Raw genomic sequence first — 19,944 nt, 5'->3', positions numbered from 1 at the left:
AATATAAAAACTACCTCTTACTTAATTAAAAAAACATTTACGGGACTTCACCCAAAAATAACATGGAATATTGATTCCTTTTTGGTCGCGTAAATGTTAATTTTATACCGAAAATATCATAAAATATTGTTTACTTTTTGAGGATGGTCGAAAAGAAGTATGGTCCCGTAAATGCTAATTTTATTTTATATAAAGTCCCGTAAATGTTAGTATTTTCATAAAATAAGAGATAGTTTTTATATTTTAATATAGAATAATAATTAATTAAGTTAATTTGGTTACTTAGAAATAAATAAGTCAATTTTTATTTAAAATATTTTTTTAATTTTAATTCATTTTTATTTTTTAAGTAAAAAATATTTTATAAATTTTAATATTAAATTAATTAGGTTGATTAGATTATAATAAAGTCATTAATTTGGTCAAACATGTATGACCGTTAGTTTTAACGGAAAAGGGTTAGGTTTGGGCCAAAATATATTGTTTGGGACCAAAAGGTCGCAAACTTAATGTAGAGGATCAAAAAGTTTTATAGGATAAATGTAAGGGACCAAAAATGAACTTTAGTCTAAAAACAATATATAACTACGGGACCTACGTTCTACTAACTTTTCCACTCACTTTTCCTCACATTTCTTAAAATCCATGTCAAGTCAAACTTGGATAATATTTTTTAGACGAATGGAATAACTTTTTTAGTTTGCAACTATTCAATCAAAAATGCGTGTCCTCACTTTTTTAGTTTGCAACTATTCAATATTTTTTAAACCCCTTTTACTTAAATTTTAATAAAAAAAAATGCGTGTCCACACTTTGAAAAGTGATAGCACTTTTAAAGAATACATTCTCTTTTTTAAAGTTACTACGAGTGAAAGAATATAAAATGGGGTCCATTTGACTTTTACTTTTATATTAATTAATTCATTTGTGAAAATACTCATCTTCTTTCTTATGTTTCCAACGCAATTGTTACACTTTTCTTATGCAAATTCTTACTTTTCCTTTCTTTAATTTCAACCCCTTATAATTATTCATCCCGAGATAATTTATTCTAGCATTAATTAATAACGACTTAACATAATTTTTTAAAATTAAAAAAATTGAAAGTAGAAAATAAAAATAAAAAATAAAAAAAAATGGGTAAGGGCTTCAGCCCTACCCTCTGTCTATATGTGTCCGCTCCTGCCTACATAAGTTGTTCAATATTACAAAATAAAACACCTCCTAGAGGATTAGTTCATAATTACCAACAATCCACCAAAATAGTTGTTCAATATTACAAAATAAAACACCTCCTAGAGGATTAGTTCATAATTACCAACAATCCACCAAAATTAAACAGATCCTATGAGTGGTCATACCATCGATAGAAGATAACTACTACCTGAAGTTTGTTTACACAACAACTTGGTAAAAAAGCATCACATAACAATGTTGAAATAGGTTAGATGACAAAAGGAAACAAAGCTCCCTTCGACGCATGGGATCCCTTGCAATTAACCTATCCATACTTTGCGAGGATGCGGGTCGCGTAAGCAAACATGCCCTCCTCCGGCATCCCAAGGAAGAAGGCAAGGCATTGTACCTTCTCGAGGATGATTTCACCAACATCGAACTTATTTCGAGTCAGAGGGAGACGGCCAAGGAGGTCATACACCTCCTTACGCACGCACCTTGCTCAAGTCAAATTCATAGCTGATCCAAAGAGAGACATTTGAGCGTTGCATTTGTATCATTTTGCATCTTACCAAGTATCTTTATCAAGCTGCCAATGCCATCATCATTCTTACGTTTCTTTCCAACTCCATTCGAAGAAGTTGTTTGGTGAGTACTATACCATCGAGAGGCACAATCCCAGTGGGAGTGACAAAAGGATTCTCATCCTCTAGGCCAATCGAGTGGCCAAATTCCCCGTCTGGTGAGGAGCGCACGATATTACGTGTGGAGAGAAGGTTGGCCGCGTCCGTCAAATCCTCTGAAAATGGACCATCAGCACGGTCTTTGCCAAAAATTACTTGCCAATACTAAAAAAACGGCCAACTCTTTTCCCTCATGAAACGTGCAATAGGATCGGCCTATGCATAAACAAACCACACGTCAACATATATATATTATTCATCTTGTAATATATAACGTCATCAATGAAATAAAATAATACCTTAACAATATGTTCACAGGGATCGTCGTCACAATCTATCTTGTAGTCGTTGTTATTGTTGAAACCACTCTACTGCGACCAAGAATGCTTACCAACGAAGAGTATAATTTCTTCTAAGCGGTTATTCTAGAGTTGATGTGCGGAGTGCCCTTAATGTCCTTGTTAGGGAACTTCATTGCATTTTCAAGCTTCGTGAGGTATCCTGCCCGAAATCCATTGTAAGATTTCCACCAGGTGACAAAAAGCTCCTTCAACCAGTTAACTAGCATTTCTTCATCCCGGTCGGTCCAGCTCCTGCGAGTGCGGTCACCCTTGGATCTGTGAAGGTGGCCTAGGTAGGCATTCACCACTGATTTAACACATACTCCCTCCGTTCGTCATTAGGAATCTCATTTCTTTCCAGCATGGGTTTTAAGAAATGTTAAGAAAAGTGAGTGGAAAAGAGTTAGTGGGATATTTGTCACACTTATATATATTAATTCTAAATGAAATGCGAGTGGAATGAGTTAGTGTAACGTGGGAGCCTATTACCATTTACAGTAAAAGTAAACCGGGACTCATATTCACGGACGGACTAAAATGGAAAAATAGGACACCTATTCGCGGTAGGGGAAGTACAAAGCATACGCAAAAGATAATTCAATTGATATGTAATGTAATGGAATATCTGCAAAACTGCCTAACAAACTAAGCTAATGTACAATTATTACTTTGAGTACCCTGACTATCGTCTCCCAAAGTCACTGAGCATCGTAGATCAGATATCTTCCTGACGCAATGAAGACCGAACCAAATCAAATGCAATGACAAACAAATTTCAATGGACTAGCTACACTTTGCATATATTCAGAAAAGCTAAATACGTTAATAACTACCAATGACAGCAACGATACCAATGAACTATTCAATTGGTAGACCGAGAACAAAGCGTTCAGTGTGGATGTTGTCATTATACCACACCTACATATATTTCAACTCACCCACTGAAAAGAATCATCATTTCATAAAAAATATGTTTCTACTAACAGCTATGAACGAGGAGAATTGAGATTATTTATGGAACTCACCTTGCAAATGCTTGTGAAGGTAGTGTGTACAACGCAGTCGACCGATTCCATACCATAGTTCATAAGTTCAAAGAATCATGAATCGCCATATAAACCACACAACATTCATACAGTTGTGGGTTCAAGGCAAGAAAAAAGGGACTAAAAACTTCAAGATTCACCCAACATGTTTATCTATTTATTTATTTGTGTTGTATTTAATGAATATTGTTTTGTGTACTTGTCTATGGGTAGCTAAAGAATAAAATCCTAGGATTAGAGAGTATCTGACTCTATTAGTTATTTATTTATGATATGAATTTATTTTATCTATTATTGTGGGATAATGCGTCTGATTTTCTGACAAAGTATTGGATGATTTAGTGGCGTGCTATGGAATCTAAAGAGGAGTAGTGCACTAGATAAAATAGACATCACAATAGATCAATAAGATCGAAATGTTTGAGAGTAATTTGTAAGGACACGTGAGATTAGAGCTAGGTCGATACGGTATATTGTACCGAATATTTTGTATCGTTATCGTATCGAAAATATCAAATTTCATATCGTTACCGTATCAAAAGTTTCGGTATACCGAAATTTCAGTACAGATAATATCTATACCATTACCATATCGAAATTTCGGTATATCGTACCGAACTTCGGTATACCGTTCTGATCGGTATATCGAAATTAAATGGATATATATTTATGATTTTATGGTTTCCAATAAATATTTTTTGAATACATAAATAAATTAAATGGATATCTATTTATTATTTTAAACTTTTAATCTTAAAAAAAATAAATTATACTCCCTCCGTCCCCAAAGGTGGCGTTCGGTTGCCATGACTAATATCATGAGACTATCCATCTAGGATTAAGTTGTGGGATTATTTTAGTTGGATGGGGGAGGCTATGACTAATTATCATGAGATTATCCATCTAGAATTAAGTTGAAGGGTTCAATCTTATGAACCAAACATGATACATATTTAATCATGAAATTTAATCTTGCCAACCGAACACCCCCAAAGAGTATGAACTATTTCATTTTTCGTCCGTCCCCGAAAAGTATGAACTTTCTAATTTTGAAAAAGTCAAACAACCTATTACCCCTACACATCATTTTATTTACAACTTATACCATTATTATTAACAACTTATACCACTACAATAATGTGGACCCCACTCTCCACTAACATTATTTCTACTACCCTTTCTCTCTCTCTTACTTTTCCCCTTAATTATTAAAACTCGTGTCGAACCATTGTTCATATTCTTTGGGGACGGAGAGAGTATTATTATTATAATCAGTATAAACGGTATATATCGATAATTCAATACGTATTGATTTTCGATATATTTCGGTATACCGATAATATCGATATATATTGTATATTCGATATAAAACGGTATACCACGGTATAAGAAAATTTATATCGTTATCGTATTGAAAACTTACGATATGGTATTGTATCGTGTAGAATATTTTTCGGTATACCGAAAATTCTATATTTTTCAGTACGATACGATCAATATACCGTTTTTTCGATATATTTAGCCAGCCCTACGTGAGATCCTAAGATCTACTTGGAGTTGCAACATATTATGCTTTAACCGACTCTTATGTATAATCAACAATCTAGATTGTCTAAAAGGAGGTTTAGAATATATCCGTGATCGTTTAAGTAATTTCCAGAGTCGCCTAAAGATATCAGAGTAACAATTGATTGAATTGGAGTTCATGAGATCAATACCTATAATTCTCTTTTTGTCCCTATTTAATCTTTATCTATTTTAGTTTATTTGATTGGTATTTCAATTCCCTAGTTAAATAAATCAATCTTAAAAACTTCACTTGTCCAAATAGTATTTGACGGCTTAATTGCTAAGGCCACCCGCAACCCGTTACATGGGTGGCCCGTATTTCGTTCCTGAGTGATGGAATCGGGGCGGGCCGCGTTGCAGCGTCTCGTCCCGTCACCAGCCCATCACCAGTCCCGTTCCGCCGTGACGAAACGCGGGACGGCTCGCCACGCGCCGAGGCGACGTGGCGCGCTCCTAGGCCATGCGTGACGCCCACTCGCCGGCCCGCGAGTGGGATTCGTCACGCTGACGCAATAAATCATTTTTTTAAAAAATTCAAATTAAAATAATAAAAAAATTGGCAAACGTAATGTTACCGTTTTTATAGACGTTTCCAATTTTTTTTTTATTTTTTTACTTTATAAATACTCCTAATTCATCCTCATTTCACACACAACTACATATCTATTCTTCTCAAATCATCTCCATTTCCTCTCCAATTTGCATCTCAAATCATCTCTCTTTTATTCTTCCCCCAAATTTAATCGATCTTATGGATCCGTATGAGCAAATGCGTCGAATAATGGAAGAATCACTTGAAGAAGATCGATGCCGGGAGGAGGAGGAAGCCGTGCCGCCCCAAAGACGCTCCCGGACTTACATCCATCGTAACCGGGAGGAAGCCGCCGCAAGGTTAGTCCGCGACTACTTCTGCGATAACCCGGTGTGGGGAGATACCTACTTCTGTCGCCGTTTTCGCATGCGGCGACCGCTATTTCTCCACATCGCAAATACATTGTCGGCCCGGGAAGAGTTCTTCCAAGAAAGGTTCGACGCCGTCGGCCTTCCCAGCCACACGACGCTGCAGAAATGTACTGTAGCAATCCGTCAGCTTGCGACTGGACAAACAACGGATGTGTTCGACGAATACCTCCACATTGGAGACAGCACTGGGAGAATGTGCTTGTTCCAATTCTGCAAAGGCGTCCGGGCAGCCTTCACCAACGAATTTCTCCGGAAGCCAAGCACGACAGATTGCCAGTTCCTGCTTCGCCTTCACGAAGAAGTGCACGGATTCTCCGGGATGCTTGGCAGCGTCGATTGCATGTACTGGCAATGGAAGAATTGCCCGGTGGCGTGGAGGGGGCCGTACACGAGCGGCCACAATGGCACTCACCCCACCGTTATACTCGAGGCCGTCGCCGACTACCGGCTATGGATCTGGCATGCGTACTTCGGGGTCCCCGGCTCGAACAACGACATAAACGTGCTCCACCAATCTGACCTCTTCGCCAAAGTTTTGGATGGTAAAGCGTCGGCCATCAACTTCACTGCTAACAACCGGCGCTATAAAATGGGATACTATCTTACCGACGACATCTACCCGAAGTGGCCAACCTTCGTGAAGATGTGCGCTAGGCCTGTGAACGCAAAGCACAATGGGGCCCGTAAATAGTAATTTAAGGGACGGTATAGTGACAGCGTTGTGAATGGGCTAATACTCGGCAGTAATCATTAGTCCTTATGATTTGACACTCGTACTTACCTTTAGTTACACTGAAATAATATGCCTACTTTTTTAATACGCATGTCTTGAAACCGTTAAAAATAATCTCATTAAGTTTTTAAAAAGGGTGTAATTAAACAAAACCTAGTGAATTGTTATCTAACTTGAAGTCAAAATTGTAAGCAATTTTCTAAAAAAAATAGGCTCTCTCCTTACATGATGAGTATATTGGATTTTTAAAAAAAAGTTTTGATGTAAATGGAATATATACACATAAGTGACCGTACAAAATTGGACCTCCACAAACCACCAGGCAGAGTAGCTTCATTAACCACATTAGAAAGAAAAGCACAATAAGCTGCCACCATTGTCAGATCAAGATTTTTCACAACTACAAAAATATAATGAACATAGAATAGCTACTGCAGCTAAAATGATGTTAAAATGCAAAACACTTGCACTAGTAATGAAAGTTGGCTCAAAACTCCCACCAACACTTTACTCAAGCTTTGCTTCTAACTCTTTAAGTATGTATGCTACAATGATCCATCTCCTTGCCTAAAATGGGAACAATGACTCTTGCAGCATCTTCCTGTTTCTCTATCCCTCTCTCCCTCTATATATATAGCATTTACATAGTGAGAGCCGCATTCTGTGGATGATAAACACGATGTATCATGACGTTGCAGAGCCGCATTCTGTGGATGATAAACACGATGTATCATGACGTTGCAGAGCCGCATTCTGTGGATGATTCTCAACTTGAATTCTCTGTCACGTGCAACTCTACACGCGTCAGAAAGCAGCATCCCACAGGGCTGTCTCGCCTTCTCCACATCTCTGATGCACCTCCTTAATCCTATCAGCAGAATTGCAAATTCCGCTGCAGCTCCAGTCAAATGAAGCAACACAGATGTTACCAGCCTGGGCCTTCCACTCGCAATCTGAAACAGGTTTCGATATAATCAAGACTGCATCACGTTACTTCTTATACAGTTCAGCTTTCAATTCATTTTTCATTTTCTTATTTGGACCCCCATATCTAATAAAGATAGCGATTAAAATACACATACCAGGTGGTGTTCCACAACATAATCTTCGGTCATCAATGTGTTCCACATCCAATCCAATGAACCAAGATCCTAACGAGACATCTTCATTTGTGTACTTGTGCAATACGTGCCTACCAGAATGACTCTATTTTATAAATTTTATACTAATAAGGAGAGGTGAAGAGAACAATAAAAGCTAACCTGTTTGTTGATATATAAGTTGCTAAATCCCTGGAAATAGCATATATTTGCCCTGTCGCATGGCGGAAATACTTGTTTCCTTGCTCACCAAATTTCCAATATTCAGGTTCATAATATCTTGCTCCCCTGTCAACAAAATGTCAAATATGATGCAACTAACCAACTCTAAACTAAATACTATGTAATATATCTATACAGACTGTCACAAGCTGATCAGTCCAGTTGCCTTCTTACTTTTGAGCAAGGACAGGCCCAGATTTCATGCATCCGATATAAACCCTAGGCTTCGAACGATGCCTGGCAAGGGTTGCCCCGAGTGACCCTGCAGATTCATTCCATAAACACAGAAACAACATTGTAAGGAATGAGTTACAGTGTACTACTTTACAAGCATTCCAAACTTCAAAGTACATAAAAAGCAAAGCCCCTTCACATTCCCTTTCTTTCTGTTGATGTGGTACAATAAAATGATAAACATGGTAAAGAAGAAAGCAAGCTATTTTGAACAATATAAAAGTAGGCCAAGTTACATGAATGTCAATAAAGAAACACAGAGTGTTCATAAACATAGGTTATATCGTGGATGTGCTCGGTTTAACACCTTTTCTTGAAATTCAAAAGCAAAACCCAAGGGGCTCAAACCTATAATAGATAATGGTACCAATCTCCAGTTTGTGCTATTAATCAGTTCTAATAGGCGGTATATTAGATATAGTTTCAAACGTGGAGCCAGATTTAAAAGGACAATGAGCCTTAAATTGAAGAACAACATAGGCAAACTCCATTAAGAACAACATAGGCAAACTCCACAAAAGAAGGAAGAAACGGTTGAAATATATATCAAGTGTTTCAATAAGATATTGGCAGCAAATGAAGCTCATTAGACAGGGCTAACAAAGTGAGTGGTGATTCACCATAGGAAAATGCTGTATTACATAAGATGAGGCAGTACGGCAAGATAAATAGACAGGCCTTTGTTCGAGGAGAGCATTGTGTGGTCCTCTATCTATTCCATGAGGAATCGTTATGATATCTGTTCCTTAACAGTTAAAGAAGGAACAAAGCATTGGCATATAAGAAAGAATTAGTGTATTCATTAATTATAACTAGGCATTTTGGAGAGATCCAAAAGCAAAGCCACGCAGGCTATCCAAATAAGAGTAATATCATACCAATGTGAAGTTAGTTTGATCCATCAGTTCTAACAAACATGATGATATCTCTTTCAGTCGAAACTAAACGAGGAATGATACTTGCCGCTTTACCTTAGTTTACATATATATCAACAGTTTAACTTTCAAATAAAAAAGTTCAGTATGACAAATTTCGAGAGAAGGGAATGAAAACTGCAGCTTACCTATGTTTACATGTACATCATCATCAACTTTTACATAAAAGTCGGCATCCCAAAGAGTGAGAGCAGTGATAAAATAGGTCTTTGTCTTGGCTGATAGTTCAAGGTAACCCTCAACATGTTCCTACACATATTTTTCAAGCAAGGAAGCTAGCAGTTAGAACCAGCAGTATAGAGCCAAGTATTTGAAGTATTATTTATGACAGGACCCACATGAGCCAAAGCCAATGTGTCTATGGTACTTGAAGACATTAAGCATGAATACAAAATGGCAATACCAGTCTCAGAAAATCTCCGTGTTTCTTATCTTCTGCTTCAATGGCTCTATCAAGAATACCACCTGATGTGGCACTGGTCACGAAAACAAAGGAACCATATCGACATAAGGCAGTTTAAGTTGTACACACATTAAACTATGAATGCTGCAACTATAGTCAGTTAATAGAATATCGAGACATGTGCTTGACCTGTGACCAATCACAAATCGGATAATAATGCCCTTTTCTTCCTCAAGCTTTCTCCGTTTATCACCTGAATTGCACAATGAACAAGAATAACTTCACAGAGCCTAGACAATTAAGAGAATTCGAAAGTGAACAACATAATGAAAGAAATCGAATTATAAAAAAACCTTGTAGCATCCATGTAGAGCGCAATGAATCTCGTCTCTTTCGACTGCTAAAAGCAGTGTTAATGCCAACTACCATCAAGTATTTTCTCTTTTTGGCTAACCCAGGATTCTTCAGCTCTTGAGATAAGAGAGAATTGCTGAGTAAGGAATCCTGGAGGGTCCTCGTGGAAGCTAACTCTATCTCCAAATCTGAAATTGTTTTATCCAGAGCCCTGCAGTTCGTATACGGCCATGAGTGACACAATATATGTCACTTATGAGAATATAAAGCACGTCGTCGGGGGGGAAGAAGAAAAAAGATTAGTATGGGCTATATCTTCTAAAATTTATTCGAAAACATATTCTTTAGGTGGTTTGATAATTGATAGGGGCTTTATAATAACAATTTACATAAAACTTGAATAAATTTAAAGATATTATAAAAGAGAAAATGGTTTGCTATTGACTTAAGCCCCTTGAACTCTCTAGCAGTATCGTCCATGCACGTCGTAGGACTGGAAGAACTTACTCTGTAGCATGAGGTGTCTTTGAAACTTTTGCAAAAACATCCCTGGACTCGCCCGGTCCATCCTTCTGATAAAATAAAAATAACATCTTTAACCAATGAACAAGTGTTCTTCGCACATTTAAGGAAAGACACAACATGTAGTGTGCTTGTAGCACTAATACTTGGTCTAATGTTCCCTTCAACCGAATTGTAAAAGTACTCACAACTTTTGGATCAGAACCATCTGAAACTAAGTTATGCTTTTCATCTGGCCCACCACTATAATGGGATAAGTCTTTAGTTTCTGGAACTGCCCACATTCTGTGACGAATAAACTCAAAACAATTAGAAATGAAGAAAAGAAAGAAAAAAAGAGAGTGAAATATGGGAGAAACTTCTGTCAGTTTAATGCTAGGCAGATGTTATGTACAAGTCGGATCAAGAGAGACTATAGTAATTCCCCAAATTTTAAAGTGAGGTATATGATCCAAAGTTAGGTGTGTCATATGTCTTACTCTACTATCAAGTCACCAAATGACATGGTTAAATGTTGGTTAGCTTTCTTTAGAACGAGAACATCTTAAATCTAATAAAAAACTCAACACACAGCTGAACATGAGAACAAGCCTAGTTAAGTGCAACAGTGAAGGCAGTAGAGAATACAAAACAAAAGGCAAGCACCATATCTCTGAATGATCCAACATTGTGAATTCTTTTGGACTATAATTATATCTATTCCTAAGTCAGTGAAACGAAAATACCTGAGCATGTTGAGAATCAAGAATTCATTCCTGTATTTAGTACAAGGCCACAATATATATATATATATATATATATATATATATATATATATATATATATATATATAGGGTTTTGATCTATGCAAAACTGGATTTAAATACAGAAACGCAGAACAATATCATAATAGGGCACTTTTAGGTCATAATTAGGTAATTTGTAGGTCATGCTAACAAAGCATGACCTAAAACGATCTTAGTATGACATTAAATCCAAATATTATAATATGACCTAAAATTGCTTAATTATGACCTTCCGTGTTTTTGGTTAATTATTGACCATTAGATCATCTAATCCTAGGGCTGAGATTTGGTCTGCATTTCTGGATTTAAACACATACTTATTTTGATCATCTCCCTATATATATATATATATATATAGGGTTGTGATCAATTGAGATTTTTTAGCCTAATTGAGAATTGAGATGCATTATTAGCCACTCATTTTTATTAAATGAGTGGTCCAGAATTTACCACATGGAAAATATTTTTACATTAATTAATTGTGAAAGGGCAGAATGGTAATTTCATCATACATTTTATTTAATAAATATTTTTTTATTTTTTTAAAAAAAATTAAATTTTTTTTTCGATTTTTTATTTTTTTATTATTTTTATTTTTTTTGTCAACTACATATACAATTCATGTCAACTACACACATATAATGTCAACTACATATACAATTCATGTCAACTGCACACATATAATGTCAACTACATCTATGATTCATATCACCTATACACATATAATGTCAACTATAAGCTGTTGACATTTGATGTGCAGGCTATTGACATTTGATGTGCAGGGCTATTGACATTTGATGTGCAGGCTACACATCGTAGTTGACATCGCGTGAAAATAAAAAAAAATTAAAAAAAAAATTAAAATTTTTTTAAAAAAATTTTAAAAAAAATAAAAAAATAAATTTTTTTTAGTTGTTGATATTTTAATACGAGTTGTTGACATTTGATATTCTGGCTATTGAAATGAAATGACGATAATACCCTTAGTTGATATAATCTACTTGTAGTTGACATTTCAAAATGAGTGGCTGAAAATGCATCTCAATTCTCAATTAAGCTAAAAAATCTCAACCTAACAAGACCCTATATATATATATATATATATATATATATATATATATATATATATATATATATATATATATATTAGTGATTATTGTGATATTGTCAATTTTTCGACATGCGCTCCTTTAGTGATATTCACAATTCAACTCCATCTATATTATATAAGTAGACGCTCTCTGCGAATTATAAATCTAGAGCAATAACATAGTCAAGCCCTCCGGACATTCATCTACGGTTGCAGACCACATGGCCGAGAACTAGCTCTCTTCAATTCTAACACTAAGCTCAAACTCAACTTCCCAAACAGGCCCGAAAAGCACGACTCATCAACACCTCCACAGTTAGCATAGCTTCATAATATCATATCTTCACTCTACCACATGGCACCATTACACATCTCATTTGCAAATCCACACAATAAAAAAGGAATTCACTCAGCCAATGCCAAGAGTTGGAATCTCATCAAAATGTGGCTAGCTATCATATTTCCCTGTATCCATTACAACTAGCATTGTTTTTATTGAAAAAAATAATACTAATACTTGATCAAATTAAAATTTAAAAAAAAAAAGAAAAATCGGAAGAGGTAACCTGTCAGTGAAGAACATCCCAGCACAAAAGCATCCAATGCAGAGAAAAAGAGTGAGATTTCTTGAAACACCCCTCTTCGAAGATGACTCACCCCCTCTGCTCTTCAAAGACATTTTCTGTATTTTTCAATTATTCCCAAATAACCTAATCAAACCACAGATTCATCTCCAATCCCAACACCCCAGCTATGGAAATCAAGAAACGGTTGTAAAAAGCTGAGTATTGCACTTGGCTAACCAATTTCAACTCCAAAATAACTTTTTTTTTTATCTGAAATAAAAGTCTCCAGTCGTTCTTGCACCTGAGTTTGAATGAGACTGGTAATTGAAATGAAAGAAGAAGAGGAAAGCGTTGAATTTGTGTGTCTCTATTGTCTACAATTTTCTCCTGTTTATATTTTATTTTTTCTTTTTCTTTATCTTTTTGTGAGTGTTTTTTTTAATATTCACTCGTCCTATTAACGGAGTATCTTTTTTTTTTCATTTAGTTTGTCCCACAAAAATACACCATATTCATTTTTAGCAAGTTTATTTCTCTTATGTGGTGGGTCATATTCTTCACTAATAATATTTCAATCGCTATATCTTTCTACATCTCTCGTACTTTATTAATTTTATGTTAAAACTCATATTGTCCTCATAATTTCTATTTTTATGAAACGGATGGACGGAGTATTAGCAGCAGCAGCTTGATTTGATAGTCTGAACTCCCAAGTTTAACTATTTATGAAGAAATTAAGTTTCATAACCATAAACCAACTTCTAACCAGTTAGTTGACTTGTCGGTTAACTTGCACCATTGCTTTCGATTTATTTTTTGCTCCTTATTTCATAAATTATAAAATTTGAAGAAAAATCGAAAATTTTAGAAAATATGCAAACAAAATATATGCAGTTGGATAAATTAGCATTAAAACATATTCCCATGGATAGGCTGGCATCAGTGAATTAACGATGCTCTCGTAATCAATGATTATAAATAATTTCTTTCATATTACTAATCATGTTATAAATAATTTCGTTAAATTTAGCTGTGAACCTGAAGCAAGAGCCCATGGGTTCATAATCAATTAGCAGTGTTTCTCCTAATTATACTCAATTAGAGTGGATATAGTGTTATTCTGTGACTAGGGTATAAATTTTTAAACTATAACAAATATTAATTGTTTCACGATTTTATAAATTTTTGATACTACAATAAAAATTATTGAATCTGGTTCCGTTTTTTAGAAAGTTAAAGACAAAAATTTTAATAAACACAAAAAATAAAATAAAAAGAGCATCCAAAAGTGTTTATTATCAACCGGACACTTGCCCTCATGACGCTGAGTAGATTAGATATTTGGACTCTTCTATAATTGATGATTTATGACTATATTTTAATGGCAGTTCATTTTCTTCATTTTGATTGAGAAATTTTCTAAGATTCTGTGACGGTTACATCTGTTAATGGATTAAGATGGATACTGAGCTATTGTGTGGACTACCACCCGGATCAGAACACACCTCCTCGGCGAGGTGCAAGTGAGGAAAATGGTGTTGTAGAAGCTGGACTGGCTCCCACGAAGCATCATCTATGGATCCATCTGATCAATGAAAGAAACCAACAATCCTATGGATAAAAAGAAATATGTATGCGAAGAGAATAGTATTACTCATGATCAAATGTTTGAATTTCTTGCTTCAATATTTCACACTCAAATCGTGTATTACAATATCAAGAGCCTAAGAAGAGTCTAAACTAGAATGCTAAAAGACAGAGATACCAAAAAGTGTAACTGAAACTTGAATGTTGACAATGGATCACCCAGCTCTTCAGCTTTAACCACCGGATGTGGTCCCTTGTTTTCATTTCCAATTTCTGCAAGTTTTTCTTCCTTCGCATAGCTTGGATTAGGCAAACTTTCACTTCCCCTCAATTCAAGCGAGGATAAGGAGCAAACTCCTAGCTTGTTGCTTAATCTTGAGAAGAATTGATAGCTGAGCGGCTTAGTGAAGATGTCTGCGATTTGATCGGTCGTCGGAACATGCCGTAGATCTATTTCTCCTCCGTGCACTTTATCCCGGACAAAAATGAACATCAAGCTCAATGTGTTTCGTGCGAGAATGAAGAACTGGATTGCTAGCAAGAGAAATGGTGCTAATGTTGTCTACCCACACAGTGGGGGGCTTTAGACACTTTGATCTTCAGTTCCTCAAGCAATGATTTTAACCAAAACAATTCACAAGTAACTTGTGCTAAACTTCTGTATTCTGCTTCGGTACTGGATCAAGAGACAACCAATTGTTTCTTTGAACATCAAGAAATCAGAGTTCTTCCAAAATACACACAATATCCAGTGATCGATTTACAGTCATCCAAGTCAGCTCCCTAATCCGAATCTGAAAATCCAGTAAGTGAAAAAGAGGAAGGCAGAATATGTAATCTGTAGTCCTTCGTGTAGAAAGGTATTTTCTTTGATATATTGATAATTACAATGGCTGTATACATGATATATAGACTAAGGAGTGCTTCTATATGGTAAGATATTCTCTAATAATTTTCCCTAATCACACGGCTAAAAATCTTCTCCAATCTTGTTCCTGATTTTGTGTAATCTTCATTACTCCTCAGAATATTCTTCTAATTCCAACACTCCCCCTCAAGTTAAGTGACTGGATTTCCAAAACTTAACTTGCCCAACACTTCTTGAAAAATCTTTGCGGGTACTGCCTTGGTCAAGATGTCCGCCAGTTGATCTTCCGATTTCACGTATGGAATTTCTACTATCTTTTCTTCAAGGTTCTCCTTTATGAAGTGTCAATCAATCTCGACATGTTTGGTTCTGTCATGTTGCACGGGATTTTCGAAGATACTTATCGCTGCTTTATTGTCACACAGTAGTTTGCAAGTTTTCTGTGATTCAAGATTCAGCTCCTTCATCACCCTCCTTAGCCACAGGATTTCAGTGAGTCCACTTTTGATGCCTCGGAACTCTGCCTCTGCACTTGACAAAGCGACTACTTTCTGTTTCTTGCTTCTCCAAGTCACCAAATTTCCACCTACGAAGGTGAAGTATCCACCCGTTGATCGCCTATCAACTGGGTTCCCTGCCCAGTCAGCATCAGTGTATCCATGTATGTCAAGATGTCCATTCTTTCGAAACAACACTCCATGTCCTGCAGTTCCCTTCAAGTAGCGCACTACTCTAAGTGCTGCCTCTCAATGCTCGTCTTGTGGATTGTGCATGAATTGACTGAGTATCCCTACTGCATATGCAATATCAGGCCGAGTGTGGGATAGATAGATAAGTTTCCCTACTAACCTCTGGTATCTTCCCCGGTTAGTCGACGCTGCTCCTTTGACTATTTTGAGTCCATGATTCTGCACCATAGGAGTATCTGCGGGTTTACAATCGAGCATCCCTATTTCCGCTAGAAGATCAAGAACATACTTCCGTTGATTTATGAAGATTCCCTTTCCAGACCTGAGTACCTCCATCCCAAGGAAGTATTTGAGATCTCCTAGATTCTTCATTTCAAACTCTGTAGCCAAATGTCCCTTAAGATCCTTTATTTCTTCTGCATCATCGCCTGTAATGATCATATCATCCACATAGATTATTAGGCAAGTGATTTTCTCTCCTCTTCGTTTGATGAACAGTGTATGATCAGAGTTGCTCTGCCGATAGCCATATTGTTTCATTACATCCGTGAACCTCCCAAACCATGCTCTTGGGGACTGCTTCAACCCATATAGTGTCTTCTTTAATTTGCACACTTTGTCTTGTCCAAACTCCTCTGTGAAACCCGGTGGAGCCTCCATATAGATGGGGTCTTTCAATTCTCCATGAAGAAATGCGTTGGTGACGTCATACTGATGTAGTGGCCAGTCCTTGTTTGCTGCAATGGATAACAGAACTCTTATTGTATTCATTTTGGCAACTGGTGAGAATGTCTCTGAATAATCCACTCCCTGAGTCTGCGTGTACCCCTTAGCTACTAATCGAGCCTTGTACCGGTCAATACTTCCATCTGGTCTCCGCTTAATTGTGAAGACCCATCTACAGCCAACTGTATGTTTTCCATTTGGCAATGGGCTAACTTCCCAAGTGCCGTTTCGTTTTAGTGCTCTCATCTCGACAAGCATTGCCTCCCTCCAGTGCTTGATCTTGACGGCTTCCTCAAAGGTCCTCGGAATCTCTTCCTCACACAGTGCTGTATGGAAAGCCTTTGCCATTTTTGATAGGTTGGCTTCGGCAAAGTTCGCCACTGAGTATCTGCTTCTTCTTCCCAGTCGTTCCGGCGAGTATCTTTTTGGTGGAATTCCCCTTGTACTCCGAGGAGGAAGTACGTACTGCCCTGTATCCTGATCGATCATAGTGTCTTCTTCTTCTTCTTCTTCTGTACCAAGTGGGTTAGGAATGATATCTGAATTTTCAGAGTCACTAGATATTACCTCGGATTCCGTTACGGTTGGATCAGAGGTGCGCGGCGGAAGCGTTGTCGGGATCGACTCTGCGGACAGGATCGGCTCATGAACAGTGCCAACTTGCTCTGTTGGGTCCGAATCAAAGTTACTTGGCACATACCACTGAAGGGAGTCACGTTCTTGGGTCTCCCCCTGTCTCATACTCTCCCCCTGAGTCCCAAGGTGGTAAAAGAATTCGGTTTCAAGAAAGTTGCAATTCATGGTGGTAATAATTCGTTTGGTTTTGGTATCATAGCATCGATAGCCCTTCTGATTAACCCCTTAACCCAGGAAAACGCACTTAATGGCACACGGGGAGAATTTATTTCTTTCATGTTTTGGGATGTGTACATAAACAGAGCAGCCAAAGGTTTTAGGTGGTAAGGATAAGGCTGATGGAACTTTGGTTTGGGTGGAAAGATGATCTAGGGGAGTTTTTCGGTTTAGTGTTTTTGTGGGAAGCCGATTGAGAAGGTAAACTGATGTGGCTATAGCTTCAGGCCAGAAAGATGGAGGTACTTTTGAGTCAAACAGGAGGGGTCGTGTCATTTCGAGGATGATTCTATTTTTTCGTTCGGCGACTCCGTTTTGTTCTGGTGTGTGGGAACAAGACGTTTGGTGTACTAGCCCATTTTCTTCAAAAAGTTTTGTCATGGAGCTATTTAAAAATTCCCCCCCCCCCCATTATCAGAACGCAAGATTTTTATAGACGTCTGAAATTGAGTTAGAACCATTTTATAAAACAGCACAAATTTGTCGTAAACTTCAGACTTATGTTTCATGAAATAAACCCAAGTAGCCCTATTGCAATCATCAACAAATATCACAAAATATTTAAAACCAAAGCTAGTTCCTATAGGCGTTGGGCCCCACACATCGGAATGAATCAGAGAAAAAACAGTCTCAACACGAGTATCATTTGGCTTAAAAGAGTTTCGGTGGCTCTTAGCCAAAACACAAGCTTCACAAGAAAAATTTCTAGGAACAAAAAGTTTAGGAAATAAGGATTTCAAATAACCCGGAGAGGTATGGCCCATCCGACGGTGCCAGAGCCAAGTATCTTGATTAGTGGACCCGTGAGCAAGCATCGCCGCACCATCTTGTCGAGCAATCTCGTCCACTAAGTAGAGCCCACGACGTTCAGTGCCACGTCCAATAATCTTCCCCATCCGGATATCCTGTAACATGCAGAAGTTTGGGTGCATTAGTAGGGAACAGTTTAAATTCTTCGTCACATGGCTGATTGCCATCAATTTCTGAGATAATCTGGGAACATAGAGGCAATTGGGAATTTGAACATTAGGAAAAATTTCTATGGTTCCCGCCCCTTCAACTGGTGTTATCCCTCCGCTTGCGGTTTTTATATGTGACTTAGGGGTTTTATGAATATCCAGAAAATCATTTCGATCGTACGACATAGTGTCGGTGGCCCCACAATCAAAAATCCACCCAGTATCATTAACAATATCGCAATTACGGGCCTCAAAAGCATATGATAAGTTTTCTAGGGGTGAAAACGAGTTTTTGCATATAATGGGGTCAGTTTCATAATTATCACGAAATCTGGGGTTTTTTATCCTATTAATTTCTGAGTGGGGCAGCATACCAGAATTCTTAAAAGTGAGGGACTTAATAGCAAAATCAGGCTTTAATGGGCTAGGGTTCTCGACCCCCAGCCCTTTACCTCCATTTGCGCCGTCTTCCATTCTGAGCGAGGCGATCATCGCCTCTGCACTCTTCCCTCCGTCGCCGCTGCTTTCCCCTCGGCCACCACCGCCGGTTGGGAAACCTCCGGCATCGGTTCTCTTCTCCACGGTTTGACCTCCCTCTGTCGGGTTTCTTCCTCCACCATTAATTCCGACCGCGATTTTTGCCTTCGCGGCTTTCTCCTCCTCCCACCACTCCGGATATCCCACTAATTGAAAGCACATTTCCTTAGTATGCTTGTGCATTCCACAGTGAGAGCACCAGAGTTTGGACTTGTCGGGTCGGTTGTTTCCCCGGCGGTTGGCGGCGGGGCGTGGTATCGGCGGTTGGCCCTTGTTCTGTGTCTGTGACGGACGGTATTCTCTCGCCCCGAATCCGAAACCAATCCCCGATGATGCTTCATTTCCGACAGCGGTGGTGGGTGGATCGGTCGATGGTGACATGATCTTGAGTCGAGCCGCCTCTCGCTTCACCCATCCATACGCGACGTCGGCTGAGGGGTAGGGGTCCTCTTTGAGGATCTCTCGTCGGATCCAATCGTACTTCTCATTTAGCCCGGTGAGAAATTTGAACAGCCTTAGTTCTGCTTTGATTTCACGGTATTGCTCTACACCTTTATCGCAACAATTTACGGTCTTGTGGGAGCATCGATCGATGTCGATCCAGAGGCCATGTAGCCGACTCCAGTAAGCCTCTAGTGTTGATTCTCCTTGCGTAATTCTGCTTGCCTTGTCTCGCAGGTCATATATTAGGTATGAGTCGGATGAACTCGCAAACGTTACCGCGAGCGTATCCCACAGGGATTTCGCCGTCTGGTGGTGTGCGAAATCTGCTATGAGGTTTGTCTCCATGTTGTCAATAATCCATGAGAAGACGATTAAGTCTATCTCTTCCCAATCTGTGAATCCGCTCTCCCCTGGTTTCGGTGGAGACGGAATTCCGGAGATGTGGCGGTAGACTCCTCGGCCGCCAATCGATACTTTCATCAACCGTGCCCACAGTGAGTAGTTCGAGCCATTCAATTTGAAGGCTATGGTAACGCTTTACTAGACCTGATCTTTTCGGC

The 19,944-nt window shown here is 38.0% G+C and overlaps 2 protein-coding genes across 2 annotated transcripts in view; both read right to left on the bottom strand.

Annotated features, from left to right (window-relative positions):
• Nucleotides 1–19,944, bottom strand: part of LOC121783379 — a 447,925-nt gene that overhangs the window by 374,547 nt on the left and 53,434 nt on the right. The gene's annotated exons all lie outside the window — the stretch shown is intronic.
• LOC121783372 (probable beta-1,3-galactosyltransferase 2) lies at nucleotides 6,812–13,078 on the bottom strand. The gene is made up of 11 exons (XM_042181427.1): nucleotides 12,723–13,078; nucleotides 10,470–10,566; nucleotides 10,267–10,331; nucleotides 9,759–9,970; nucleotides 9,595–9,658; nucleotides 9,406–9,478; nucleotides 9,131–9,251; nucleotides 8,008–8,095; nucleotides 7,774–7,899; nucleotides 7,594–7,703; nucleotides 6,812–7,464 (listed from the first exon to the last, which is right to left on the bottom strand). The coding sequence occupies exons 1-11, from the start codon at nucleotides 12,833–12,835 to the stop codon at nucleotides 7,316–7,318; spliced, it is 1,218 nt and encodes a 405-aa protein (XP_042037361.1). The 5' UTR covers nucleotides 12,836–13,078; the 3' UTR covers nucleotides 6,812–7,315.

The sequence above is a fragment of the Salvia splendens genome, chromosome 21 (genome assembly GCF_004379255.2).
Source record: "Salvia splendens isolate huo1 chromosome 21, SspV2, whole genome shotgun sequence".
Lineage (NCBI taxonomy): Eukaryota > Viridiplantae > Streptophyta > Magnoliopsida > Lamiales > Lamiaceae > Salvia > Salvia splendens.
This window is presented reverse-complemented; position numbering and strand designations above follow the sequence as displayed.